At 55.6% G+C, this 27056-nt stretch overlaps 2 protein-coding genes across 7 annotated transcripts; one reads left to right on the top strand and one right to left on the bottom strand.

Annotated features, from left to right (window-relative positions):
* The first annotated feature begins 1833 nt into the window (after positions 1–1833).
* ITPA (inosine triphosphatase) lies at positions 1834–12558 on the top strand. 2 transcript variants are annotated; one of them, XM_037498211.2, is made up of 8 exons: positions 1834–1941; positions 3773–3830; positions 3920–3984; positions 4619–4692; positions 5807–5838; positions 7380–7495; positions 10825–10901; positions 12062–12558. In XM_037498211.2, the coding sequence occupies exons 1-8, from the start codon at positions 1876–1878 to the stop codon at positions 12192–12194; spliced, it is 621 nt and encodes a 206-aa protein (XP_037354108.1). In that variant the 5' UTR covers positions 1834–1875; the 3' UTR covers positions 12195–12558. The 2 variants fall into 2 exon arrangements, with proteins under 2 accessions (XP_037354108.1, XP_037354117.1); XM_037498220.2 differs by lacking the exon at positions 1834–1941 and adding an exon at positions 2127–3023.
* Positions 12559–14752: 2194 nt separating this feature from the next.
* SLC4A11 (solute carrier family 4 member 11) lies at positions 14753–24676 on the bottom strand. 5 transcript variants are annotated; one of them, XM_054697513.1, is made up of 20 exons: positions 24627–24676; positions 22883–22927; positions 20644–20793; positions 20479–20528; positions 20059–20290; positions 19900–19981; positions 19527–19650; positions 18397–18603; positions 18230–18323; positions 18002–18127; positions 17809–17922; positions 17591–17723; positions 17263–17336; positions 16577–16910; positions 16394–16500; positions 16138–16306; positions 15878–16051; positions 15560–15755; positions 15312–15481; positions 14753–15188 (listed from the first exon to the last, which is right to left on the bottom strand). In XM_054697513.1, exons 2-20 carry the CDS (start codon positions 22911–22913, stop codon positions 15125–15127), a joined length of 2631 nt encoding a protein of 876 aa, XP_054553488.1. In that variant the 5' UTR covers positions 22914–22927; positions 24627–24676; the 3' UTR covers positions 14753–15124. The 5 variants fall into 5 exon arrangements, with proteins under 5 accessions (XP_054553488.1, XP_037354177.1, XP_037354161.1 ...); XM_037498280.2 differs by having other exon boundaries at positions 16577–16826; positions 24627–24656; XM_037498264.2 differs by lacking the exon at positions 24627–24676 and adding an exon at positions 24155–24169.
* Positions 24677–27056: the final 2380 nt, after the last annotated feature.

Genomic DNA, 27056 nt, shown 5'->3' on the forward strand with positions numbered 1-27056 from the left:
CCTGGTCTCCAAGCATGTTACTTAAGATTTGTGGGCAGACTGGAGGGGGTGGAAGATGGCACAGAGAAAAAGTGAGACAGATGCTGTCTTTGTCCAGGTAAGAATAGAATAGGACTAGATTCATGACAGAAGGAGGTGGAGAGAAGGGGCACGAATTGATAGGCCCAAGCAAGCTCCCTGGAGGGCAAGAATCATTTTTCTTTGCTTGACTGGGTTCCTCCCACAACTGGGCAAGCAATTCCAGAGATTTCCTATCACATTCCATGCAATAGGGGGTAAAATGTCACCTATTTTAGCTTTGGCACAGTCTGTTTAATGCACGAATAATGCGTGGACTTTTTGGATATTCCCGAGGACAAATTCTGGTGTCCAAGAAAATTTATTGGTATTATCAGAGGACAATAACATTAAGTGGCAGCTCTCTGCTGGCCTGTGACTATACTGGCAGTTCTTTTCACAAATCTTTTTCCTTTGCAAAGCAGCGGATCTTTCTGTCCTCTTGTCTGTGCAAGCTGCGGCTTCTCCTTTCCATTTCTTAGTAAGACTGTCCTTTCAGAATGCAAAACAATAAACATTAAGCAGAATAACTCATCAGGCACCAATTGGCCTCCAGACTTCAATACTCCTCTGACAGGACTTGTCTCACCAGGAGGAGAGTCCGCCCTGAATCTGCCCATCCTGTTAATCCTGTTTGGAAGCCCTAGATTTGCCTTTATATGCCACCACAATCCTCCTGAAAAAATAGGTCCTGTGTGAGGATTTCCAGTCTAATAAATATTTCTGCAATTTCCTCTGAGTTCTTGAATTATGTTTCTCTACGTTTCTCTATGTTTGACTTGTTTCAATTATGTGACAGAGGCAGTTTCGCCTGGCCTAGGATCTGCTGCTTTCCAATCCTGAATGATTCATTCCTTGGTTTTAGAAAATTATCTAGGGAATTGGTATCTGCTCTGATCTCATATTTATAGAGCACTGACTATGTGTCAGGCACTGGAGGGGGATTTAAGCACTCTTAAAGGTACGATGCGCTCTTCTCAGGTGTCTCTGGGCTAAATGATATCCTTCAGGCCCTCTGCTGCACCCAAAATCCCACAGCCAAATTCAGATCCGTCTCCCAGGATTCACCCAAGACAGAGCGGGGAGCAGAATAGGCAGATCTACTGAAATACACAGCTGAGGGGAGCAGCAGGAGAGACAGAAGAGGTCAGCTGCGCCATGTGGGTCACCTCCCTGGCCGGGGATGGAACTCATGCCGCAGTGGCTGTCGACAGCTTGATAGCGCTGAGACTTAACCCTGCGCCTCCAGGGAGGCCCCTCTGCCAAGTTTAAATTGACGTCAAGTCGGAGCCGGTGGGCAAGGAGTAGCTAAGAGAGTGAGACTGAAGATGAGGAGGGGATAAAGCCCTTGCCCAGGAGGAGACAGTTCTCAGATCAGCCTTGGAGGTGTCCACAGAGGGCGAACCGCCCAGGCCTGCAACTCATCACTGGACTCGAAGCAGACACGCGTGGGTTCTTTGCTGCTCCCGGTACCGGGAGAGAAACGGAGGCTGGAACGGTCTCCTCCGGCCCTTGGAGAGAGCGCCCCTCGGCGGGAGGGGAGATGTGGCAGCGCTCCACCTGCGGGCGCCGCAACATTCCAGCCGTCCCGGCTCGGGGCGGCCGCGCCCCCTTCCGCCTTCCCAGCGCCCGGGGGGCCGCCCGTCTGCAGGGTCCCGGCGCTCGGGACGCAGCTAGACCACCGCCCCCGCCCCGGCGCGCCCCAGCGCGGGAGACGCGTCCCCAGCACTCGAGGCCGGAAGGCCGGGGCCACTTCCGCCCCCGCCGGAAGTGCGTGACGCGCGGCAGAGGGGTTCCGTTGGGGCTGCGGGGCTCATCATGGCGGCCTCCTTGGCCGGCAAGAGCGTCGTGTTTGTCACGGGGAATGCCAAGAAGCTGGAGGAGGTGCCGAGAGGGCGGGCGAAGCCGACCAGGGGGCGTCGGGGGCAGGGGGAGCGGGCGCCAGCCCGGCTGGACAGAGGGCGGACAGGCTTCCTGGCGGGAGGCGACACTCGGGAGTCGGCGCCAGGGAGGGCGGGCAGGCGGCCCTCGGAGCATGGGCGGTACTAGCGTGTACTGGGGCGCACGGTGCGAAGCAGATCGGCCACGTGTGGGGAGTGGGCGGCCAGGCGTGGGCCTTGATGGAATGGGGCCCTTAGCAGATCCTGTGTCACAGAACATGTGAGCTTAGGGGCCGCGGAGCCTGAGGAGTGGCGGGGCCTTGGCACCTGTCCAGAAGGTCTCCTGTGCGGCGCAATGGGGAGAAGGCGTGAATAAGGCAATGGATCCAAAGTTCCTGCCTCTTGGGACTTCGTGAAGATTCTGGGGGTGATAGGGAGACTTTGGCTGCAAATGATAAAGACACAGGGAGCTCACGTCATCTCCCAGGTGACTCCTGTGGGACTATAGTGTTTAGGTGTCCCGCAGGTCTTGAGCTGTCTCTCCAGGGGCCTGGCTGTTCTTGTAGTTCTTGCTCTAGTTGCTCATCCCTATTTCTGTTGGGGTTTTTCTGCTTCATTCCCTCTTGGGAGGGGCAGTGAGGCCTCTGCCAGATATCTAGCTCTGATTGGTCTTTTTGGGTCAAGAGTTTGCCCCTGATCAGTCAGTCATGGGCAAATAGGTGGGGTTCTGTAGGGTGAATAAGGATGACACTCACTAGATATGTCTGAGGCAGAACAGTGAGGCATAGTCATTAAGGGACCCTTTTCCGAAGCCTCGGCACTTCTCATAATGTCATCTCAGAAGCCGGAGCCCTGTGCTGATAAAAGGTTTGGAATCCTGAGACCAGTCAAGCAGACAGGCACCGCCCCCTGAAAGAAGCCCCATGCAGGATGGTGGGTGCCAGACCCCTAGCTTCTCTCTGCCTCTGACTGAGAAGTGGCCCTTCCACACCTGAGGAAGGGACTGGACTGAGCAGGAAGAGGCTCCCTGGAGAAGATGGACTTGAGCTTGGCCTAGAACTGGGAATCTCAACTCTTCATCCCATGGTATCCCATTGGCAGACTGGTGAAGCCTATGGACCCTTTCTCAGGAAAAGGAAATTTAAATATATAAAATAAAATGGGACTACGAAGAAAATAAGTTTGTTAAATTTTACGTTTTTTTAATTGATGGTGTCCAAGAGGGAATCAATTCTATTGAAGTACATTCTCAAATGTTACAAGAACTTGTGATCCACGTACATGTACGGATTCATTGTGGCAGTGTAATTACCATAATTTTAAAACAGTGAAGACTAAATGATATTTTGAGATACCTGCTACAACTGTAAGAGGATATGGCAGTGTCTGATTTTAATAGGTTAAAAGGTCACAGGAACTGCTAGTGCTATTTTGGTTTTCTATATTCATAATAGAGATGCTATATTTTGCTAGGGTTAGTGAAAATAAAGAGGTAATTTTTTTTTTTTTCCTTCAAGATGAAGGCCTCGAATTCTGTGTAATCACTGATAGAGAATTCCTGGCCTAAGAGGTTAGGTAGCGCTGGGAGCATTGAGAAGGGAAAAGTGTTTTGGATGGGGGTGGGTGACATGAACAGAAACCTGAGGTGAGAAGTAGAGTGAGGAAATGGGCGACGGACCTGCAGGGGTAAGATCATGGAAGTTGGGGTGAGGTCAATGGGCCTTACTTTCTTAGCTTTTGGGGACTGGCTGGAGAGTTATCTGATGAGAAGAGTGGATGATAGAGTAATGGGGAATCACTAACAAATGGTGATACATGTTCTTTCATTGGAACAGGTCATTCAGATTCTAGGAGATAAGTTTCCATGCACTTTGGTGGCACAGAAAATTGACCGTATGTCTCTATTTTGCTTTACTTTTAAAAAGATGGTTCTATTTCTTGATCTCTCCATGATCTGATTCTCTGTTTGTTTCCCTGATAAGTGCCGGAGTACCAGGGAGAGCCTGATGAAATTTCCATACAGAAGTGTAAGGAGGCGGCGCGCCAGGTGCTTGCTCTGCACATGTCCTGGGACTCAATCCTCTTGTCCTGGTAGCTTCTGGGGCCTGTGTCTCTAGGGGATGGGCAGAGAGCTATAGGGTGGGCACAGTTTGTCATGTCTTCAAGGACCTGCCCAGGAATAGCTAGGCTGGGTCAGTTCATGTTGCCTCTGGAATAGTAATACTGCCTTCCCCTCTCAAGCTAGCCTGCAGAGTGTCTCCCAGACCACCATCAACCCCCTACCCCACACAGAAATTTATTCCCTGGTTTTCAGATCCATACATCCCTGCCCTTATATTCTCCCCAGACACATCCACCCCACACTTACACATCCCAGAGGAATAGAGCAAGAGCACTTTGTGAAGAGTCAGCCTTCCTGAGTATGAATCCCAGCTCTCTTGCTGTATCTGAAACAAGCTTTAAAATCTGCCAAAATGTTGGTGTCCCTACCTCTAAAATGAAGATGAGAATTAGTCGAAAGCTGTTCCCTGTGGCAGATGGACATCTTGTTGCTGCTGCTGCTATTGTAGATCCCAAATAGCTGTGGGCCTGACCCCAGCCTGGACAGCGTGGGAATTCAGGGCAGGGATAGTGTCTGCTTCTGCTGACAGGTCTCAGGGCTACCTGTCCTTCTGCTGCAGGTGCAGGGGCCTGTACTGGTGGAGGACACCTGTCTGTGCTTCAACGCCCTTGGAGGCCTCCCTGGCCCCTACATGTGAGTGCTCCCCCACTCCCTTGCAGGGCCCTGGCCTGAACCACCTGGACTTCAAAATGATTGGTTACTTGATACTGCGGGTCATTCACTATCTTGGTATCAACGCTAATCTTACAGATTGTCCTGAGGAAGGATTAGAGATGAGGGAGAGGTACTTTTGTAAAGTGTGAGAATTTGATTGTGTAAGTGGAGATGGGCAGGGGGAACCCACGCTTTGGAGAGGTACGTTTATGGGCAGATCGATTTCAGGAAAGAGGAAATAAGCAAGTTGAGAACTGACAATGGATTTCCTTAAAATTACCCAGTACCAGGGCCTCCCCGGTGGCGCAGCAGTTGAGTGCTGGGTTGCGAAGCTGCCCGCAGCCTCTGCAGCGCAGTTTCGATCCCTGGCTGCTCCCCGGCCACCGGAGGAGGGTCCCGCATGGCGCGCAGACTTCTCCTGCCGCCTGCTGCTCCCCTCAGCAGTGTACATCAGTCAGTCTGCTTGTTCTGCTCTCCGCTCTGGCTCTGGTGAATTCTCTCACCTCCCGTGCTTCTGACTGTACCCAGTGCTTGTATATATAAATAAATAAATCTTTTTTAAAAAAAAATTACCCAGTACCATAGACCCTTAGAAGGTCTTTGTGTGTCTCTAGAGTTCAAATAACCCTGATTGGATATCCCTGCCTGCAGTTGGAGGAAATACGCACAGAAGCACTGTTGCTGGGTGTTGGTAATGTGTATCTCTAACTTTTGGGTGGCTAGTTTCCTTGCCAAGGCAGTAGCACCCGTATACACTTATACTTAGAATGTGTGTTGCTCCCTATGTTCACCAACACTGAGTATTAGGACTGTAATGTTTTACACTGTGGGGAGTGAAAATATCACATGCAGTTTTAATTTGCATTTCCCTAATTACCAGTATGGTTGAGACCTTCTGGGTTTATTGATTCTCTGCATTGCCTGTTCACCTCTATTTCCTTTTTCCTGTTGGATTATTTCTCTTCATTTTGAATTGAAACATTATTTATCATGTACCCATGGCTGTATGAAATCTGGTGGGGCACAGCCCAAAGTACAGGATAGGAAAGTCCATGAGCTGCTGAAGTCTGATTCACTTTTGTTTCTCTTGCAGAAAGTGGTTTCTGGAAAAGTTGAAGCCTGAAGGTATTACCCCTTTCTTTTCTGTAGGAGAGAATCTGGGGGAGGGTCCCCAGCTAGTAATCAGGAAACTTAGATTCCAGCCCCTACCATGGAGCCTCAGTTTTCCCATCTGTAACCTACAGTTTACACTTGCCCTACTCATCTGACTCCAGGAAACCCTGAGATGTGGGAGAAGTGGCTGGCTGGGTGTGGAGAGTGGGAGTTTGAGGGACACAGGGATTATAGTTGATTCTGACTCTGAGTGGGACTGCTCGCTTGTCCTTGCCTGAGGCTGGGTCTGGCTGGGGCTAGCAGGCTCTCCCTCTTGGGCAACAGCAAAATGCATACTTATCCTGTCACCCACAATTGCCAGCCAAAATGTTTCCTCTTTAAGTGCTTCTAAAAGCACTTTATATTATGGAATACTTCAGACATGTACAATAGTATAGTGAGGGCCTCCCCGGTGGCGCAGTGGTTGAGCGCTGGGTTGCGAAGCTGCCCCCAGCCTCTGACGCGCCGGTTCGATCCCCGGCTGCTCCCTGGCCACCGGAGGAGGGTCCCACATGGCGCACAGACCTTTCCTGCCGCCCGCTGCTCCCCTCAGCAGTGTACTTTGGTCCTTCTGCCTGCTCTGCTCCCCGCTCTGGCTCTGGTGAATTCTCTCACCCTCCCACACTTCTGACTGTACCCAGTGCTTGCATAAATAAATAAATAAATAAATCTTTTTTAATAAATCTTTTTTTTAAAGATTTTATTTATTTATTTATTTATTTTTATATAGAGGCATGTTTTATTTATTTGTTTATTTATTTATTTTTTATAGAGGCATGTTTTATTTATTTATTTGTTTGTTTGTTTGTTTCTTTGTTTATACATGCACTGGGCACAGTCAGAAGCGCGGGAGGGTGAGAGAATTCACCAGAGCCAGAGCGGGGAGCAGAGCAGGCAGAAGGACCGAAGGACACTGCTGAGGGGAGCAGCGGGCGGCAGGAGAGGTCTGCGCGCCATGTGGGACCCTCATCCGGTGGCCGGGGAGCAGCCGGGGATTGAACCGGCGCCGCAGAGCGCTCAACCGCTGCGCCACCGGGGAGGCCCTGTTTGTTTTTGTTTTATACATGTACTGGGTACAGTCAGAAGCGTGGGAGGGTGAGAGAATTCACCAGAGCCAGAGCGGGGAGCAGCAGGCAGAAGGACCGAAGTACACTGCTGAGGGGAGCAGCGGGCGGCAGGAGAGGTCTGCGCGCCATGTGGGACCCTCCTCTGGTGGCCGGGGAGCAGCCGGGGATCGAACCGGCGCCACAGAGGCTACAGGCAGCTTCGCAACCCAGCGCTCAACCGCTGCGCCACCGGGAAGGCCCAAATAAATAAATCTTTAAAAAAAAAAAAAAAAAGAATAGTATAGTGAGCCCCGTTAGTAATTTGGTTCATTACTAAAACTTCAGGGTTATCAGCACAAGGGCCATCTGGTGACACAACCCCCACAGTTTGGTGCCACACCGCTTTCTGGTGCCTGGGGTGGGGAGGAGGTTGGGGGGAGGTATAGAGCACACTGCACTCTTCCGCAGGTCTCTACCAGCTCCTGGCTGGGTTTGAGGACAAGTCAGCCTACGCCCTGTGCACGTTTGCGCTCAGCACTGGGGACCCGAGCCAGCCGGTGCGCCTGTTCCGGGGCCGGACTACGGTGCGTACCCGCGCTCGTTCCCCCGTGCGCCGCCAGAGGGCGCCGCGACTCAAGCCCACGGCCCAGGGTCTTCCACTGGAAGGGGGGGGGCGGGGAGGGCGCCCCAGGCCAGAGGTGCTTCCTGGGGCTGTGCCCACATTTGCCCCCGAAACCACAATTAGAAGTGACGTCAATCCTGAAACCTGTTTCACTCCTGAGGCTGATGTTTCGGGGAAACGCACAATAGCTAGCAGCTGTTGAGAACGGTCCAGTCAGAGCTCGGAGCTGTGTGCCCTCTGAGAAGCAGATGTGGAGACTGAAGGTGACAAGGCCCGAAGCTACATTTACAGCCCAGTTTCTCCAGGCTCTGCTCTCCGTTCTGCTGCTGAGACTATGCTTCCTTTTTTGTGTTTTTTTTTAAAGATTTCTTTATTTATGCATACAAGAGCTGGGGTACAGGCCAAAGATGCGGGGGTGAGAGGATCCACCAGAGACAGAGTGGGGAACGGAACAGGCAGACTGACTGAAATACACTGCTGAGGGGAGCAGCGGGCGGGCCAGGAGAGTTCCGCTGCGCCATGTGGCCTACTCCCTGGCTGGCCAGGGATTGAACTCGTGCTTCAGAGTCTGCGGATTGCTTCATAGTGCTGTGCTTAACCCCTTGCGCCACCGGGGAGGCCCGACTATGCTTCCTTGAATAGCTGTGGCCTAGCCAACTTTTCGCATTTATTTAGAATCTTACTTGTCCTCACCTCATTCCTTCCTCGGCTCCCCTTCAACACTCCCACATCTACATACCAGATCTTAAGTTCTGTTGCTTTTCACAGGTCCAGACCACTCTCTGGACTGGCCTGTTCTTCCCACAGCCCAAGCTTTCTCCTTGTGACCTGAGTGTGCCTTCTGGCACATCACCCCTTGCTTAGTCCCTTCTGCTCAGGATAAAATGCAGAGTCCTGACGCAACCCACACAGCCCGACCCGAGGCTGCACCAGGAGCTGTCCACAGATGTTTCCTGTCACCCTGCCTGGTTAGATTTCTTTGTAGTAGTAAAAAACACAACATCAAAATGACCATCTTTGCCATTTTTAAGTGTGCAGTACAGAAGTGTTAAATACATGCGTACTGTTATGTTACGGACCTGTGGAGCGTTCTCATTTTATGACTTAAACCACCCAGTGAACAGTAACTCCCCACACCCAACCCTGCTCCTGGCACCCACCATTTTACTTTCTGCATCTAAGTGTTAGGACTACTCTGGGCACCTCGTGTAGGTGAGATCGTGCTCTTTTTTTGCAGCTGGGTTATTTCACTTTGTGTAATGTCTTCAAGTTTATGTTGTAGCAGATGACAGAATTTCCTTTCTTAAGAGAGAATAATAGAGCCTCCCTGGTGGCACAGCGGTTGAGCGCTGGGTTGCGAAGCTGCCTGCAGCCTCTGCAGTGCCGGTTTGATCCCCGGCTGCTCCCCGGCCACCGGATGAGGGTCCCACATGGCGCGCAGACCTCTCCTGCCGCCCGCTGCTCCCCTCAGCAGTGTACTTCGGTCCTTCTGCCTGCTCTGCTCCCCGCTCTGGCTCTGGTGAATTCTCTCACCCTCCCGCGCTTCTGACTACCCAGTGCTTGTATAAATAAATAAAAATAAATCTAAAAAAAAAAAACCAATAATAATCCATTATATGTGCATATCACATTTCCTTTATCCCGTTATCTGTTGATAAACATTTAGCTTCCATATTTTGGCTATTGTGAATAATGCTGCTGTGAATGTGAGTGTGCAAATATGTGTTTAAGATCTTGTTTTTAGTTCTTGGAATTACACACCCAGAAGTGGGGTTACTAGATCATCTTGCCTAGTTAATTTTTAAGTTAGTTAGGGTTGTCTGCTTCTTCACAGAAATGTTACCCCATAAATCTGAAGCTTGAATAACCACAATCCCAACTTCCTGCACAGTGGCTCACAGGTCACTGCAGTTCCCACCATTTCCTGTTGTCTCCCCAACTTTGGTTGTTTTGTGTGCTTTGTTGTTTGAGAGCCCCCACTTTACCTGAGGTGGCTTTGTTCCTTGTTCTTCTTTTTTTTTTTAATAGAGGCAAGTTTATTTATTTGTTTGTTTGTTTGTCTGTTTGTTTTGTTTGTTTTTTGTTTTTATACATGCACTGGGTACAGTCAGAAGCACGGGAGGGTGAGAGAATTCACCAGAGCCAGAGTGGGGAGCAGAGCAGGCAGAAGGCCCGAAGTACACTGCTGAGGGGAGCAGCGGGCGGCAGGAGAGGTCTGCACGCCATGTGGGACCCTCCTCCGGTGGCCGGGGAGCAGCCGGGGAACGAACCAGCGCCGCAGAGGTCGCGGGCAGCTTCACAACCCAGCGCTCAACCGCTGCGCCACCGGGGAGGCCCTGTTCCTTGTTCTGTTCTTGCTTGTGCACTCTAAGCCCAAACCACATTGTCCTTTCATCAATGAATATGCCAAGCCCTTCTCCATCTTAGAGCCTGGCACCAACTATGTCCTCCACCTGGAATTTTCTTTATGTGACCAGTGTCCCCTCCTCACTGAGGCCCTTCCTGAGCTCCCCATATAAGCCACTCCACCTGTTATTCTTGAGCCCAGCTCTCTGTTTTTTTTTTTCTCTTTAAGGCACTTTGCATTTGGTAATCATTAATTTGTTTACTGGTGTAATGCCTGTTTTAAGAGGTCCATTCTCTGAGGGTAAGGCTGGATGTGCTGTGGCCAGTGCTGAAAACACTACCTGCCCACTGTTCAAAACAAATATATTGTGTGGGTGAGGTTCAGAGTGGGTCAGTAATGGCCTCAGTACCATCTCTTCCCAGTAGCAGGATCATTTGTTTTTGGCCTGAATTTAGCGTGTGCATGGCTAATTCCCATCCTCTGCTGCTTCTCTTGCATTTTTCTTTTTTTTAAAGAGCCTACCTTGTATTTTGAGAAATAAGGTAGTATCTGGGCAGGGCTGTTGGCAGAATGAGGCAGCAGGCATGGTACTTGTCTATTAAGTTCAGGGCCTTGGACTTCTTGTTAGGAGAAAATGTTTTCTGCCAAATTTTCAAACTTGACTCTTCAGTGACGTTAGTTGTTAGAGGTCAGGAGAAGGGGTGGCCCCAGGGGCATAGGTGGACCAATCAGGTGCATGATTCCTCCATGCGAGGAGACAGCTTTCCCACCTTGCACTTAATTTATGTGTTCAGCAAATGTTTGCAGGCACCATGAACCCCTCGAAACTATGTTTTGAGTAAATAGGTGTTAACCAGATTCATAAACTAACCAAGCTGCAACTCTGCCTACTGCCCCCCCCAACACACACCCATGACACACCTGTCCCCCATTTCCTCTGGCAGGGCCAGATTGTGGCACCCCGAGGCTGCCGGGACTTTGGCTGGGACCCCTGCTTCCAGCCTGATGGATACGAGCAGACGTAAGGAGCCCCAATTTCTTCCAGGGGTGTGGGGTTGGGTGAGCAGTGGTATGGGTTGAGTCAACACCCCGCCCGAGTGCAGGCACGCGGATATGGCTTGAGGGTGCCGTTCCAGCTGAAGGCAGCTCTGCTGGGGTGATGCTGGGAATCCAAGTGGCTCAGTCCACGGAGGAAGGCAGCCAGGTGTAGCTGGGAGTCCTAGGCTCTCTGCCCCAGCTCACCTCAAGTCACTATGAATTCAACAACTTCCCCTTTCTGGCCTCAGCTGGTCATATAAAAACCTGACAGTGGATGACCTTCTAACCCCGTTCTGGGTTGGAGAAATGTTAACATCTTGGCAGCCTTTGGTGGGCACCATGTTGACCTCCCACAGTGCTGGATGTTCTCAGTATTTCACTCTTCATTAAACAGGACATGTTGCCCATTATTTGAATGAGGCATTCTGAGCTGGAGGGCCCTTTCGTGAGCTGAGGCTTTTTAGTGCCCAGACTGAACTGAGGTCAGTGAAGCAGCTCTGTCCAAGAATGCTTTTTGGCGACAGGAATGTTCTGTAGCTGCACCATCCAGTTTGGTAGCAACTCACCCTATGTGGCTGTGCAGCATCTAAAATGCAGTTAGGGCCACTGAGGAACTGAAATTCTTTTTTATTCATTTGTAATTGATTTACATGTAACTAGTTACACATTAGGCAGTGCCTGCAGGCCACGCCTGGGTGTGAGGTTTTCACTGCCTGGAGTCTTGGTGTAGAGGAAAGCCACTGACTGCCTGTCCCGCCCCCCTCCTCTTCCCGCCCCACTCACCCCCCTTAACAGTGCATTAGAGGAGACTGTGTTTGTTCTATCAGGCCCCACTGCTTCCTGTCAACAGATGACAAAGCTGATCAAACATGCAGCTCATCCCCCTGTTCCCGGCTTCCCTTAACGTCTTTTGGGCACACCAAACACCTTTAATGTCCTTCCACACTCATTAATATGGATCTCTACCTACAGGGGAGTTTCACGCTGATTTTTAAAATATTGACTCTGGCTGCCAGGAGCTGGTGGCCCCTGCTGCTCGTTGTCAGGGACCCCCCGAGCTTTGGGTCCTGGATGGGGTGGGGAATGCACACCCTCCCTGGACTTGGGCTCTCCTCTGAGCTGCTCCTTGTTGTTGCCCCTCAGGTATGCAGAGATGCCCAAGGCTGAGAAGAACACCATCTCCCATCGCTTCCGGGCCTTGCACGAGCTGCAGAAATACTTCAGCAACCTAACTCCTCCTGGGGCCGGTGATGACCACTGTGGCCCAGGGTCCTGAACCCCTCCGGCCCATCAGACAGACATGCCTCCAAGGACTTCCTTCCGGGGTACCACTTCCTGGGGGTGAGATCAGCCCTGTCTGGAGGAGCAGCTGGCTCTGCTTGGAGAAATGTAGGACAAGGGACATTATTCTCTTGCCCTTGGGGATTCAGTGGTCTTTCCCACAGCCTCCAGGCCTGGGGCCCTAAAAAGACCTGGCATGTTAAACTGGCCCTAGGCAGGATGAAGTTTTGGGGAAGAACCATACAAACAGCCTTAGGTGATTTTACAATGCAGCAAATAAAGTTTGTAAGGTACTTGCTTCCAAAATAAACGGGATATATCTGTGTTGAAACCTGCTCCAGGCGGGCATGTCTCCTGAATCCCCTTCTGGAAGCCTGTTGAGTGGGATGGTGGCAGGGCCAGGGCAGTACTGTATTGAGTGTTCACATGCTGGATATTACATCTTTCCTTTAATCCTTCAACACTCAGATCCTGGGCTGACCTCTTCCATGCCAGCTCCTGGCTGCCCACCCACCCTTTGATGCCACTGCCTCACTGGCCTCCATGGTTTTTGCTGTGGTGGGGGGTAGGTGCTGTGCGATAGTGAATGCTTTTGCTTTATCATTAGAGCAGCTAAAATGTTGGCTTGTGGTTATAATGGCAAGTTGTTTATGGCAGGGCTCACCCTAGGGCCTGCAGGGCCCTCAGGAGGCCTGGCTCAGCAGCCCCAGGCCCTCATTGTCTCTGGTGAAGACATCTCCTGGAGGGGACTGTGGGGACCTAGTCTAGCTCCTTGTCTTTCCTGCACATGTTTCTCTGGTAAGGAGGTGCCCAACCCCAGGACTCTCAGAAAAGCTGAGTTACTCCCAGGCAGCTCTGGAAAAGGGCAGCATGGCCCTGGCCTGGACTGGACAGTTGTTTTCTCTTCAGCTCTATCAGTGCATCTGGGCAAAGTCACTTCTTTGAGCCTGTCTTGCGTGCAAGGCACAGCTGGGGTGTTTCCTCAGGAAGTGTGGGTGGCAGGGCCCAGTCTCCTCTGAGTACTTGGTGGTGGGTGCTGTCTGACTGGGATCAGCTGGGGCTGCCTGCTCCTTGCCTGGCAATTTTTTTTTTGAAGATTGATTTATTTATGCATACAAGAACTGGGGTACAGGCCAGAGGTGGCGGGGTGGGGAAGGGTGAGAGGATTCACCAGAGACAGAGTGGGAAACAGAACAGGCAGAATGCCTGAAATACACTGCTGAGGGGAGCAGCGGGCGAGTCAGGAGAGGTCTGCTGCGCCATGTGGGTGGCTCCCGGCTCCCTGGCCAGGGATCAAACTCGCGCTGCAGTGGCTGTTGATAGCTTTATAGGTTGCATCTTAACCCCTTGCGCCACCAGGGATTGCCTGGCAATTTTAAACAGGACCCTACTTGTAGGGAATGCCCAGGCTTCTGGGGAGGGGTCCCCAAAGAAAAATCACACACCACCTCCGTGAGGTGGGGAAAGGAGCTGGGGGCAGGACTGCTCCCCCCTTTCTTAGAGCTATCGTGGGCACACAGTACACTTTGCCCCACCCTTTTAAATTGGCTCCCCATCCCCACAAACAGCACTGTGGAGAAGCTGCTGGTACCCACTCTCAGCTGCCCAGGAGCAATTGCTTGGAGGGTGAAGTGTCTTGATTGCACCCCAGTCTCCCACTCCAGCATCATCATTCCTTTTGACCTGGCAGTCTGTGGGTGGAAGGCCCAACTCCCTTGCCTGCCTTTCTCAGGTTATTAGGAGTTTGAGCCTCTCCTGCTATTCCTGTTAGTACTTTGGGCTCCCATTCCCCCTGTTCACTGCCCTTGCCTCTTTGGAGTTTCCATCTTTCTGTTGGCTTGCAGGAATTCTGTGTCTCTTCTAGCCACTTGTCCCTTTTCAGAGAGCTGTGGGTGATGTGCTGGGGTGTCTGAGCCAGGAGCTCTACTAGTACTACTGCGCCTAAGTATGCACAGGGGTGGCTCCCCTGAGCCCCAGATCTGTATTGCCTGCTGCCGTTGTCATGCACCCTGGCCAACCACCAAATTTCCAAGCTTGAAACATGGCACCTTCTGCCCGCCACCAAACCAACCCCCACATCCTGCATCTGGACCCCATCCTACTTCCTTCCATCCCCACAGGCACGGTACGCTCACTGCCACGGTGCAGGGTGGCCCTACCCACACCTCCTGCATGTAAAACCTAAGACCCGCCACAAACAGGATAACGAGAACGTCTGCTCTGACCCCTGCACTCCGGTTTTCCACTCGCCATCAGGCTGCTCTGCAGCTCCCCAGGCAGTCAGCCCTTTCAGCATCACCCCCCACCCCGGGCTGCTGTCCCCAGCTGCGGCTCTTCACTGGCCCCCAGCCCTTGCCCTGTTCAGCCCACTTCCCCTGCAGGTCTCTGGCAACGGGCCTAGATCTTCCGCTTCCCCATTTTGGGCTGACATCACACACTCGACAAATATCCGTCCCTTTGATTCTGCTTCCCCAGGGAGGGATTTCCCCCTCCCCAGGGTCCTCAGGTGGCCTTCCAGGGGCATGGGATGGGTCAGCAGGGGTGCAGGCTCACAGAGACAGGAGCGTAGAGACAGAAGCTTTATTCTCTAATGTGCATACAGCGAGTTCCTTACACAATCAAGGAAATGGTTTCTCTCTCAGGCATCTCTTTTATCAAAAGAAAATCCGTCCTGTTTAGCCCCACCCTGGGCAGAAGCTGCCCTGAACAGTGTTCTTAGCCCAAAGCTAGGGGAGAGGGATGGACATACAACTTAACCCCCACAACGCCCAGATGCCCTAGGCCGATCAGGAACTGTGAAGGGGCACAGCACAGGGCAACACCCCAAAGACAGTCACCCCCTCCACACACATAGTCATAGCGCCAGCCTGGGAAGGGCCCGAGGGACAGGGGGGCAGATGTGGCCAAGGCCTGCCAGTCAGGGTCTCAGTGCTCAGCATCCATGGCGTCCAAGTATTTGGCTTCAATGATTTGGGGCAGCAGCTTGTAGCTAGGGTAGGGGGAACAGGTGGGGAACAGGTGGGTCCAGATGAGTGCTGGGCCATAGAGAGGACACCCCCAGCCCTGGCCCACCCACTCCTCCCCGCAGCGGGGCCCTCCTGCCCGCTGGTACCGGATGGGGATCATGGCAATCATGATGAGGGGGAAGATCATCTTCATGTAGGGCAGGCTGCTCACGCCGAAGGCACAGAGCAGCAGTAGCTGCAGGATCTGTAGGCCCGTGAAGTAGTGGATCTTCCTCTGGGGCACGTGCCGGATGTAGTGGGTGGGTGGGTATGAAGTCTGTGGGCAGCAGGGACCACGTGTGGGTAGGTCTGCCTCCCCCGGCCCACCCCCTCGCTCTCAGGGCCAGACCCTCACCTGCTCCTTGAGTAGCAGGGCCATACGCTCAAAGAGCTGGTTGCCGTCGATGGAGGTAAATGCGATGTAGAGGAAGAGGCCGTAGAGCACCGGCTTGGGGATCCACTGCAGCGGGAAGGGCAGCAGCAGGAGGGAGAAGCCCACCAGGATGCTGGCGCCCAGTGTGGTCAGCCGTGTCTCCTTCACACTCACGATGCTGTGTAGTCACAGAGGGCAGGTCACCTCTGTCCGGTTCATGGTGACATGTCCTCCCTGGGTCCCACATAGCCCAGGCTTGCCCACACCCTGGTCCACATGACTGGCCCCTGGCATACTCACGTCTCATAAATGTGCCCGTTCTCCACACGCTCCTCCACCAAAGCCAGTAACCGCACATGCAGCGGGGAGTGGGGGTAGGCAGCGTGGATCCAGGGCAGCCCAAACAGAGACAGCCCCGTGTTGATGATGGCGATGAGCAGGAGGTCCCAGTGGTAGGCAGTGCCTTTCACCAGCCTGCGCAGACAGGGGCACGTATGGACAGGGCCCCAGTGGCCCCTTGGGGGTTGGGCACACACCCCTCCCCACCTAGCCCTGCAAACCTGTTCTCTGGTGCATTAGCCAAGGCGGCCACCAGGTTCTGCTCAATGAAGAAGAGCAAGGAGAGCAGGAAGCCAAGGCCCATGGCACCACCAATGGCCGCCAGGGACAGCGAGTGCATCTGGGCCATCTCAAACAGGCTCTTGCTGGGGTTGTAGCGGAACTTGCTCACTGCAGAAGGGTACAGCCTCTTGCTCAAGCCTGCAGCCACCCCAGGAGCAACTCTGCACACCCCCCACTCCAGCCTGGTGGACTTACTCTTAATTTCCCGGAAGCCGTAGGAGCAGATGAGGGAGAAGATGAGCACCGAGATGGGCAGGGCGCAGTCTGACAGGATCTCACGCATGTAGGGGTGCAGGTAGGGGCTGGGACACAGGTCAGTGTATCAGCATAGCTGGGAGGTTTGTGTCCCCTTCCCCTCGCCCCTTAGGCTCCCCTCACCTCTTCTTGAATTGGTAGAGGGTGTAGCCCAGCCACAGTGTGCCCAGCATGATGAAGAGGCTGAGCACTGCAGTCTCTCGGCCTGCGTTCTCAGGATGGCTGCTTCCTGGGGTCAGCTCCATCGGGCTGGCCAGGAGGCTGGTGTTGAGGGAAGTGTGGAGGCTGGTGTTGAGGCCCAGCAGGCTGACCAGGGAAGTGCTTTCTGCATGGTAGTTCCCAGTGTTAGGGCCATAGTAGTACTTCTGGAAGACTGTGGATACAGGCCAACAGGCCTCAGCCATCTGGGCTGTGCAAGGCTGCGCCCAGTTTCCTCCTGGATGTGGGTGGAGGGGCCCTGTGGGGAGAAAGGGCTTCTGGGGGAAGGAGGGGAAGCAGTGGGGTGGGGCCTGGCCTCTGGTAGCCAGGACCCCATCAACCTGTCCATCCCACCCGCCATTCCCACACATTGACGTCATCCATCTGCTGTATGTGACATCCTGCCTGGCCCGCTGCCTGGCCCGCAGGTCTGAGCAGACCTGTTATCCTGCAGTACATGGAGCTGCTGCCCTGTGCCAGTCATGACTCCCCAGGACGCTCTGGTTCCTGGGGCAACTAGCTTGAATACTTGGCTGCCTCAACCATGGCCCATGGCCCCCCATCTTGGCTCAGCTGCCCCTACAGCAGGTGGCCAACAGCTGTACACTCACTTTTGACCATGCCCTTGACAGCATCCAGCACGAATGTGATGGAAATAAACAGGGCAATGATCTCCTCCGTCGACCTGCCAGGGAGTGATATGTTTCATAAGATGGGGGTGGCTTGTCCTTTTCGGGGGCACAGGGAGTCCCCTCAGCTTCTGCGTGGCTTCCTCCTATCACAAAGAGGACCTGGGTTCCAGGCTTTACCCCAGGGGCAGTGATTTGGTGGGCACCCCATTGCTCTAGGGCTATAGGGTTGAGGAGGCTGACCCCAATCCCTGGCGTTGGTTTCCCTGCTATTTTGAGGGTCCTCGCAGCAAAGGGAAGGCCCTATCACCTCTTGAAGAGACTCATGACCAGGCTGAGGTTAAAGAGGGCATAAAGCGTGAGGAAGAAACTGTTCCACAGGCCCGTCCATGCATAGAAGGCATTGAAGTCCAGATGGTAGTCGTCACAGATGCCACGGATCACTGCAGGCAGTGGGACAGGGGTGGGCAGTGAGGCTCAGCTGGGACAGGGACTGCAGGAGCCACGTCCCTGCCTCAGCCACTGCACCTTGGATGTAGAGGGCCAGGGGTGCGGTGGTCAACAGCACGACCAGCGGCTGCCCGGAGAAGAGTGCATACAAGAGGCCACCAATGCTCTGCCCAGCGATGGTCTTCTGCACATCTGAGGAAGTGGGGAGGTCAGGAGAGCCCGCAACCCCGGGCCCTGCCCAGACACACCCCTGCCGTCCGCCGTCCCTTACCGATGGCCCCGTTAGTGTTCTCATCATTGAGGGACCCAAAAGCGATTGTGGGCAGGAGGCAGGCGAAGTAGAGGAACAGGGTGGTGGTGATGTATTTACCCACACTCTTGTTCTTCCCGATAATGCCTAGGTGTGGGGCACAAGATGGAGGGTTCGTTAGACGGGCAGGACAGGCAGGGCCTAAGCCACAGGCTGGACTCTGTGCCGATAGGCCACAGGGCTACGTACCATCAGTGAAGTCCAGCGGGTACACAGGAAGCCTGCGGGCAATGTCCTCCCGGATGCCCTTCCCCACGGGAAGAAAATCCTTGTGCTGTGGGGGCTGGGAGGACAGTGCCTGTTAGTGCCCCTGCCATGCCCCTCACTGCCCTCCCAGGCCTACCTCTCCCTTGTACCTGAAGGGGTCTTTGCACGCAGCTGGAGTTCATACTGGGTACCGTCATTGGACACTGGCTCACCCGGGACAGCAGGTGTCTCTGATGTACCAGGGCCTCCTTGAATTCTTCCTCTGTGCGGGTTGTTAGGAGCTTCTGGCGGAAGGTGATGTCCAAAAACATGGTGGCGAAGGTGCGCCCCACTTCTGACGCAGTCTTGGTGCTTTTCTGGGGGATGAGAGGGTTATATCTGCAGCCCTTGCAGAGTAGAGGGACCCTGCCCTGCCTTTGCCATTCCCAAGCACGGAGCAGGCACTGTCCCCATGAGGTAGAAGCAGGGTGTGTCCCCCAATTCCAAGGCTGACCACGTCCCCCAAGTGCAAGCTCGAGCAGACCCTGTCAGGATTGCCACCAGGTCAGCAGATCACTCAAACATCCATCTAGCATTTTCATAGACTCCTGAGTTTTTATAATCTCAAGGACTAGTCTTGTTTACAGAACACGAGTCTGCAATCGTGGACCGTGACATGGCGGTGATGGAGGAATGCCTGCCCAGCTGCCCGTCACAGTGCTGTCCACACTGTCTGCTGCTTTGCCTGATTTGCAGGGAGCTTCCAGTCGCCCCAGGACTTCTCCCTCTTGTCTGGCCGAGGTCAACCCTGCCTATGAACTCAATGTCCAACCTGCCCCTCGGCAACCTTTCTTACCTCCCCAACCTGGGTCACTGAGCTGCACCCCCCCTTCACACTGTGTTGTTGCTAAAAGAGAAGATCTGAGAAGGAAAAATCTGCAGCTATGTGTAGTGATGGAAATTAACCAGACTCGCTGTGATCATTGCACAAAATATCCAAGTACTGAATTATTATGCGGTATAACTGAAACTAATACAATGTTATGTCACTATACCTTCATTAAAATAAACAAAGAAGGAAATGCAACCTTTTAGGCATTTCCGGGGGAAACTAGGGCCTGCCAAGGACCTAGCAAGCACCCTTCTGAGGAGCTGAAGGAGTAGGGTGAGAAAAAGGAGAGCCTTCAGAGGACAGCTCTCTCTGGGGTCCCACACATGTGGAAGATGAGCCTCCAAGGAGTACAGCGTAACCTGGAGCCCTCCTCCCCAGGAAACGGTGGCAGCCCACGCCCCTACTCACCATCTTGGGCGGGGTGAGCACCAGAATGACGAAGCGCACCTCGCAGGAATTCTCCCCCCAGTTCTGCGGGCGAACCAGGCGGCTGATGCACACGTGCCGCTTCACCAGGGCCTTGGAGGTACAGCTGCAGGGCCGGGGAGCACACACAGCACACGGCTGCCATCCTTGGGAGCTGGGGTGCTCCCCCCCAGAGCCCACAACTTTGACAACAGAACCCTTCACAGTGACCTCTGTGAGGGAGACTAAAAACCGTGTTGGGGGCCTGTTCACCCCTCTCCCGGGAAGCTGGGTGAGTCAGCCTCTGCAGGGACACAGGCCGCCTGACTCCCATGTGAACACCTGGGGGGCCAAAGGTGGAGGGCTGGCAACTCACGTGATGCAGAGCCACGACTGCTGGTATTGCAACCCCGTGACAGTGGCAGTGACGCCTTGGATGGTTTCCGACAGCAGGTGGACTGAGGGCAGAGTGGAAGGGGGCAGGGGTCAGCAGCCCCCTCCCTAACCTTCCCAGCCAGGGGGAGATAGGCCTCACCTTTACCCCCCATGGGGGTCCCGGCGTCTGTGAAGAGGATGGCCATGAGCAGGTCCAGGTTCCAGTTGGGCTCGGTGTTGTGGGGGTCGTGGGCTAAGCGGTGCAGCATGGCCCGCAGCACGTCGTCCAGCAAGGTGGCTGTCTCGTTCAGGATGATGCTGGCCCGGGCCAGGAAGCCGTCTAGGTCACGGTGCGCCCGGATCTCTTCCTCGAAGTTCTTTAACTTCAGGTACTGCGGGGACCCCACGGGCAGAACCACGACTGAGACCCACTGTCACTGCCTGGTGGTCTCAGGCTGCCCCAGGACCCGCTGCCGGAGGGAAGGCTCGGGCTGGCATGACAGCTCTCAGGAAGCAGCCACCTCCACCTGCAGCGAGTGGCCGGGACCAACAGCCTGGGTGGGGGGGGGGGGGCACTCACCTTTCGGGAGGTGTGCAGGAGCCCGCAGCCGCCGGACGATTCACTGTCAGCTAGAGAAGAGCGGGAGGGTTCAAGGGCCCACCTCTTCAGGTGTCTCTTGGTGGAGTGAGGCCTTCACTGCCCAGTGCCCTGCCCTCCCCCGAGGGCTTGCTGCAACCAACATACCAGCCTGGGTGGGCGGCACCTCCAGGTTGACGTTGACAAAAAAACGGATGCTCTCAGCAGACACAATGGAGGAGTTGACCGTGTCGAAGACCTCATCCCCCAGGCTCTCACGAGTTTCAGAGTTATCATCGGTGTCACACTTGAAGTAGCCTAGACACCCACCGCCACCAGGAGAGACCCGAGACCAGGAGGGCTTGGCCGCCAATGGCACACACGGCAGGGAGACTCCAAGCCCAAGAAGCCCCAAGAAGCCGGGGCCCCTGGAATGCGCCACTTGGCACTCTGATTGGTGAGGGGGGCCAGGAAGGAAAGCGCAGGCCCGGCAAGCAGGTTGATTATCTAGTCCTAGCTCAGCCCAACATTCCTCAGCTGCAGGAGCCAGGGCCTGGCACTGTTCCGAACCCTGCACACCCTCAATTACATTCGTTTCACAAACTCTGGGCCAGCACACAGTACAACGACTCAGCTAAGATGGCCTGGTCCCTGCCCATGCAGATCCCCCAGATTCCAGGGTCCAGACCTGGCCCCCTCCCTGTCTTGCTGCCCCACGGTCTTAAAGCACCTTTCCCCAGGGATGGTAGGTATGGCAAAACACAAAGGCTGAAAGACCCAGGGCAGGTATTAGACAAGGCTCAAGAAGCAGGAGAGCCAGAAAAATAGAGCCAGGGAGTGACAGGCAATAGGACCCCCAGAAGGAGGCGCCATCTCAGGCCTCCACACATGGTGGCTGAGGGGTATGTCATGGTGTCTTGGGGAGTCCCGAGCACAGAGCCTGCTGCCCCTTTCTCCTAGTCTGCCCCTTTGTTCCTGCACCTTCCCCAGGTCACAGGTCCCTCCCATGGGAAGGCTTCTTAGTAACTTGCAAATGTTCCCGTTGTCTTCCCAGAGCCTTGCTGGTCCGCCCCTGTGGAAGGACCTTTAAGCCAGCCCTGCCACTCCTGTTCCCTGGGGCCTTATCCCATGCTCCACTGGAATCTCTCATCCACAGGCCTATCAGGCACACCTGACCTCCAAGCTGAGGGCTTCCTCCTGGGTCAATAGATCCCTCCTCCTCTAGGAAGTCCTTGTAGGGCTCTGCCTCACGCTCCATCAGCCAGCACCTCTTCCTAACTGTCCTGTGGGTCTTCTATGATGCACCACTTGGGGGCATTCCCAGAAAGGGGGCCCAGACCTCACCAATGTCAAAAAACACCTGTGCAGGGACAGGGAGGGTCACAACACGTCTCCGCCGCCAGGCAGTGACTCGCCCTGACTCACTTCCATAGCTGCCCGCCAGTTTCCTCTGCACATCCAGGCCCTGTCCCCCCAGTGCCTGTCCTCAGCCAGGCCCCCTTCTGGGCAGGAGGCACCAGGCCCCTGCTACCAAGACTCCCCAGCCCAGAGTCCAGAGAAGAGCTAATTGAAGTCAAAAGATTTAATTCCCACTTTGATCATGGAGTTCGAGTCTATAAAACTCCTTCCTCCCCAACTGCAGGCCTGCTTTGCTTAAACTGCCTGCGTCCCCAGTCCTGACCTGCTCCACCTCCCTTGTCACCCCCACCAGCACCCACTATTCCCCAGCACGCCTCTCACAGCGCTCCCTTTTCCCCACCCTGGGCTCTAGCTGGTCAATTGTCCAGCTGACACTATCAGGTTCCCACAAATGTTCTGGGGTGCCATACCTAACATGCCTCGGGGGCTCTGAATAAGAGCACATCATCACTCTGTCCAAGCACTGTCCCACTAAACACCCGCTGCTGACCAGGCCATTTCTGGGGCCAAGGTATAGCATGGGTGGCATGAAGTCTGCCTGGAGTCATGGGGGGGTGGGGTGGGGGGCTAGCCTGATGCAAACAGGGAAAACTAAAGCACAGAGAGTTTATTTAGAGGTTCAGTGTCATCACCCCCCCCCCACACACACACACACACGGGGTCAGAAGGCCAGGAACTGAGGGATGTGGCCATACCCAACACTTGGCTGAAGCCCGCTCAGGTAACCAGGGCATAATGATGGTGAGCCATGGGAGATCACCAGGTGGAAAGGGCGTGCCTGCTCCCCCAGGACTGGAGACTTGCCAGGACAGTGCCAACTGCCCCTCTGCCCACACCCTACTTCAGGGGAGGATCCAGAGGCAATGAGCATCGGCAGAGGACCAGGCAGGGCAATGCAGGGGACCCAGGTGGATGGACCAGTTCCCAGAGAGACTTTTGACCAAGGAGCTCTCTTCTCTACAAACACACCCACACTGACACTACTGACCTGTATCCTCCAGGAATCTATTCTGCGACATGATGGGCGGGTGTTCTGCAAGGGAAGCCAAAGAATTGTCACCATGACCTGTCCTGCAGTTTCCAGGTGTCCATCTGCTTAGGAGGTGGAACCACCTCCCAGCTGCTTCCTTCTCACCCATCCCAGGGACTTTACCCAGGCCACGCTGGGAAGGAAAAAGCAGAGGATAGTCCTAGGGAAGGATTTCTTAAGGAGCCGGGGAAGCCTGCCTGTTACTTCTCAGTGCATCTGCTAGGCGCAGCCCAGGTGGAAAGGGTAGAGGAGAGAAGGAAGATTTTCTTTGCATGTTTTCTCCAGGAGTTAATAACAGTATCCTGAAAATTTCTGCAGGATTTCCTGACTGTAGAATTCAGCCATCAGGCCCAGAGGAAGCAATCCTGCCAGGTGAGATGGCAATCCTTTGTCTCTCCCTGTAACAGGCAACCACCCTCTCTCCAGCCTCGGGCTCTGGGCTCCGCTGCCAAGTCCCGGTCCTGGGCTGGAGCCTCTTCCCAACACCTTGCTCCTTGCTCTCAGGTTGGTCCTTGGGGCCATTAACACTCATCACACGCGCATTCGCCCCCAGCCTCAAGAGCCAGGGTCGCACGGGGACAGACCCAGCAACTGCCTCCTCCCCTAGGTGCCACCCACGTTCCAGGCCTCCCGGCAGGAGGCGTGGTTGGGAGAAGTGGGTGGGGGTTAGCTCTGCGTGCTCCCCACGTCGGGCCCCGAAGGTTGAGCCGCGAGGAGCTAGGAAGGAAGCGACAGGAGGGGCCGCGTGCGCGAGAGGAAAGCGCCTCCATGCTCCGAGATCCTGGGGTGCGGGGTGGGGGTGGTAGAGGATGCAGTCCGACGCGAGCGGCAGGATCCAGGGCTGCACCCAGAAGGGAGGGGTCAGGGCAGTAAAGCTGGCAAGCGGGGCCGCAGAGGCCACAGGGCTAGGGCAGCGAGGGCCTGGAAGGGTGGGGACGGGGCCGCCCTACCCCCCTCCCGGGCTTGCCGCGTGCAGGTAAACGGTCTTACAAGCCCCACCGTGGCCCTCAGGTGTCACGGCCGCAAGGAGAGACCACTCGGCCACACAGAGCGAGCCAGCACCCCGGGGTCTGCTAAGCGTGGGCAGGTCCCCCGGGCAGGGCCAGAAGGGGTCCCGGCTGACCGTGACAGGTTTCCGCGGCGGCCGCGGGCAGCAGAGCGGGCGCCGCCGGGGGTAAGACGCGAGCGCCCCGCCCCGCCCACCGCCCAGCTCCGCACCCCGCCACTCACCACCTCATTTTTTCAAAAACTCAAGAATTTCAGGGCGGCGAGAGCAGAGTATTAGATCAGCGCGCAAAGCCCAGGAAGCCGTCCCAGGTCCCACAGACACAACCGCGTGCCCAGCCGGACTCGCGCCCCTCCGTCGCCAAATTCACAGCCGAGTCCCTCGGCCCCAAGAAGGAAGCCCCAGGGCCTCTCGCCGCCGCCCCGCCCCGCCGCGCCCCGCCGCGCCCGCCCGCCCGAGGCTGAGCCCCGACGGCCTCCCGCTCGCCCGGGGCTCCCGCACCCGCCGCACGCTGGAGACGCGCCGTGCGCCCGGGGGCCGCCGCACACAGAGCGCCCACTCCCGGGCCCTCACCCCGAGCTCTGGGACCCCCAGCTTGGAGCCGGCGACACACCCCCGCGCCCGCCCGGGTCCTAAGGCCGCCAGCGCCCCGCCCCGGGCCGAGCCGCCGAAGGCGGGGTCCCGCCGGGCGCTCACCGCGCTCCTGTCGACCCCCGGCGGGCTGCTCCTGCGCGCCCGCGGCGACTCTGCCGGACGGTGCGGACCAGGCGCCTTCGGGGCCGCGCGCCCTCGCAGGCGTCGCCGGGCTGGAGGCGGGGCGGGGCGGGGAAGGCTCTGGGAAGGTCCGTGGCCCCCGGACCACGCAGCCGTGCCCCGCCGCGGGTCGGGGGAGGCGGCCCTGGCGTCCGCTTTATGCGCGCGGTGGGTCCCCGCCCCCTCCCCTCGGCCGGGCCCAGCCCCCCGCCGCCCCGCCCCCTCCATTCATTCCCGTCGCTCGGCGGCGAGCCCTCCTCTCCCCGCCTCCTCGGGACGCGCGCCCCGACTCACTAGACGGGCCGGCGCGCATTCCGAGGCCACGCCCGGGCCCGCCGAGCCCGCGGCCCTCCCACTTCGGCGGCGTCGGGTTTGCTCGCCGCGCGCCTCGCAGTTTGTCTCCTGGTCTCGTCGCGCGTTCGCCTTCTCCGGGGTCTAGGTCTTTGGTCTCCGTGTCTTCCAAGATGGCTCCGGAGCGGGGCGCTGAGGTCGCGCCTTCTCGGGCGCCTCGTTTTCTTCGAGTGGTGCGTGCGTGTGTGGCGGGGGCCGCGGTCGTTTCTTCAGGAAGGCACTAGGGCGCAAGGGTAGGCGCGCGCGCTGCCCTAGGTTTTGGCAAACTGTGGTACTGGTGACTTCTCGGCAAGTGACTCAACGTCCCTGGGCCCCGAACTGATCTGGAACTCGCCGCTCCCACAGCGTAAACCCTGCACCGCCTCCACATTGGCAGCTGGAGGGCTTGGAAAAGGGTGAGCGGGACAAGGAGAGCAAGAGCCCGCCTCGGCAATCCCAAGAGTTGACCGAGTGAGCTGGGCAGCGATTTCCCCTCCCAGCAAGATAAGAGCGCGTTAGGAGGGAAGTCCCCCGGAGCAGGGGGACCGCTGGGCTACACGCTCCCCACTGATCTCCAACGAATAGCTGGAGGTTGGAAGTTTGCTTCTTTCGTGGAGGGAGGGGGGCGAGCAGGGCTTGGAAAAAGATGGGGTCATCCAGGCAACCCCTCCATTCTGCTCTTGGGTCTTTTTAAGATTTTTTTTTTGCATAGAACTGGGGTGTAGGCAAGAGGTGCGGGGGTGGGGGTGGAGATGGAGGGGGGCTAAGAAGATCACCAGAGACAGAGTGGGGAGCAGAATAGGCGGACCTACTGAAATACACTGCTGAGGGGAGCAGCGGTCGAGACAGGAGAGGTCTGCTGCTGCGCCATGTGGGTCAGCTCCCTGGCCAGGGATCAAACTCATGCCCCAGTGGTTGGTCATAGCTTGATAGCTCTGGGACTCTAACCTCTGTACCATTAGGGGGGCCTCTTGGACCCTTCTTTGGACATCCTCTAGCTAGACACCTGGCCAGGACACTGACTCCCTTAGTCACTAGGGGTGGAGGAAAGTTAAAGGGGGGAGGGGAATGGAGGTTGAGGGAAAGCTGCAGAAGGACAGGGGACAGAGCAGGATGGGGAGGGGGTGTTGCAGAGGGTGGACTTTTGAAAAGCCACCCCCTTGGCCTGCTCCCAGCCTCTTCCATCTGGGAATGTCTAGGCTTCTGGGTCTACCTCCCTGTGTCAGCTGGCAAATCCCAATCATTTGAACCTTCTTAGCCACCTGGTTTGGAGGGGCGGCACCTTGCCATTTAGCTTACTGAGCACACAGAAGCCCACAGCCAAGGCCTCCCTCAGTGATCTATGGACCTGACTCCCAGAGAAACTGACACTGTGACCTACGCTTTCTAGCGTCCCTTGCCAGGTTGCCCCGAAGTGAGCCCCTGACCCCCACGCCTCTGCTGCAATGTGAGAAGCTGGTTCCTTCAGTGCTCCACCCACCACCTTCCCTCTATGGCTCAGAGGTTGAGGGCAAACACAGGTCCTAGGATGCCCCACCTGTGTTCCACTGTGTTGTCACACAGACAGTTGAGGACCCACACATAGGTGGGGACTTCTGCTCTCCTTCCCTCCCTGGGGGCTGACTTCACTGGGCTTGAGCAAAAACCATGGGCTCTGTGTTCCAAAAGGAACTTCATAGCTTTCCAAAGTACTTTCACCATTACCCCTGAATCCATTGATGCCTGTAGATTTTAGAGTCTGGAGTGAGGTGTAACTCTATAGTATCTCATTAAAAATAAAACCCTCCCTTAAATGAACTCCCCCCCCCCACCCCCACTCCTCAGCTGCCCTTCAGAGTCATTCTCCAAAGCATTCTCTCTGTTCTGGAGCCTCTTCCCCACACAGGCCCAGCTTTTGTCTCCACCGCTTTCCCGAAACTGCTCTTGTCAAGGCTGCCTTGCCTCAGTTTTCTTGCCAGTCCTTCTCCTGCCCCCTCGGCAGTGGCTAGCACTACCAATCCCTCCTTTTTCTTGTAACCTTTGCTCAACCCCATGAGTGAGGAT

The sequence above is a fragment of the Talpa occidentalis genome, unplaced genomic scaffold (genome assembly GCF_014898055.3).
Source record: "Talpa occidentalis isolate TD23 unplaced genomic scaffold, MPIMG_talOcc4v2.1 talOcc4.10, whole genome shotgun sequence".
NCBI lineage: Eukaryota > Metazoa > Chordata > Mammalia > Eulipotyphla > Talpidae > Talpa > Talpa occidentalis.

Bases quoted from the DNA above. Each gene is read 5' to 3' on its own strand.
- ITPA (XM_037498211.2), top strand. From the start codon at position 1,876: ATGGCGGCCTCCTTGGCCGGCAAGAGCGTCGTGTTTGTCACGGGGAAT. The intron at 1,942-3,772 runs GTGCCGAGAGGG...TCATTGGAACAG, and splicing joins ATGCCAAGAAGCTGGAGGAG to GTCATTCAGATTCTAGGAGA. The intron at 10,902-12,061 runs GTAAGGAGCCCC...GTTGCCCCTCAG, and splicing joins CCTGATGGATACGAGCAGAC to GTATGCAGAGATGCCCAAGG.
- SLC4A11 (XM_054697513.1), bottom strand. From the start codon at position 22,913: ATGTCGCAGAATAGATTCCTGGAGGATACAG. The intron at 20,291-20,478 runs GTGAGTGCCCCC...GGGTCCCCGCAG, and splicing joins TCCTGCACACCTCCCGAAAG to TACCTGAAGTTAAAGAACTT. The intron at 15,482-15,559 runs GTGAGGGTCTGG...TGCTGCCCACAG, and splicing joins CCCTGCTACTCAAGGAGCAG to ACTTCATACCCACCCACCCA.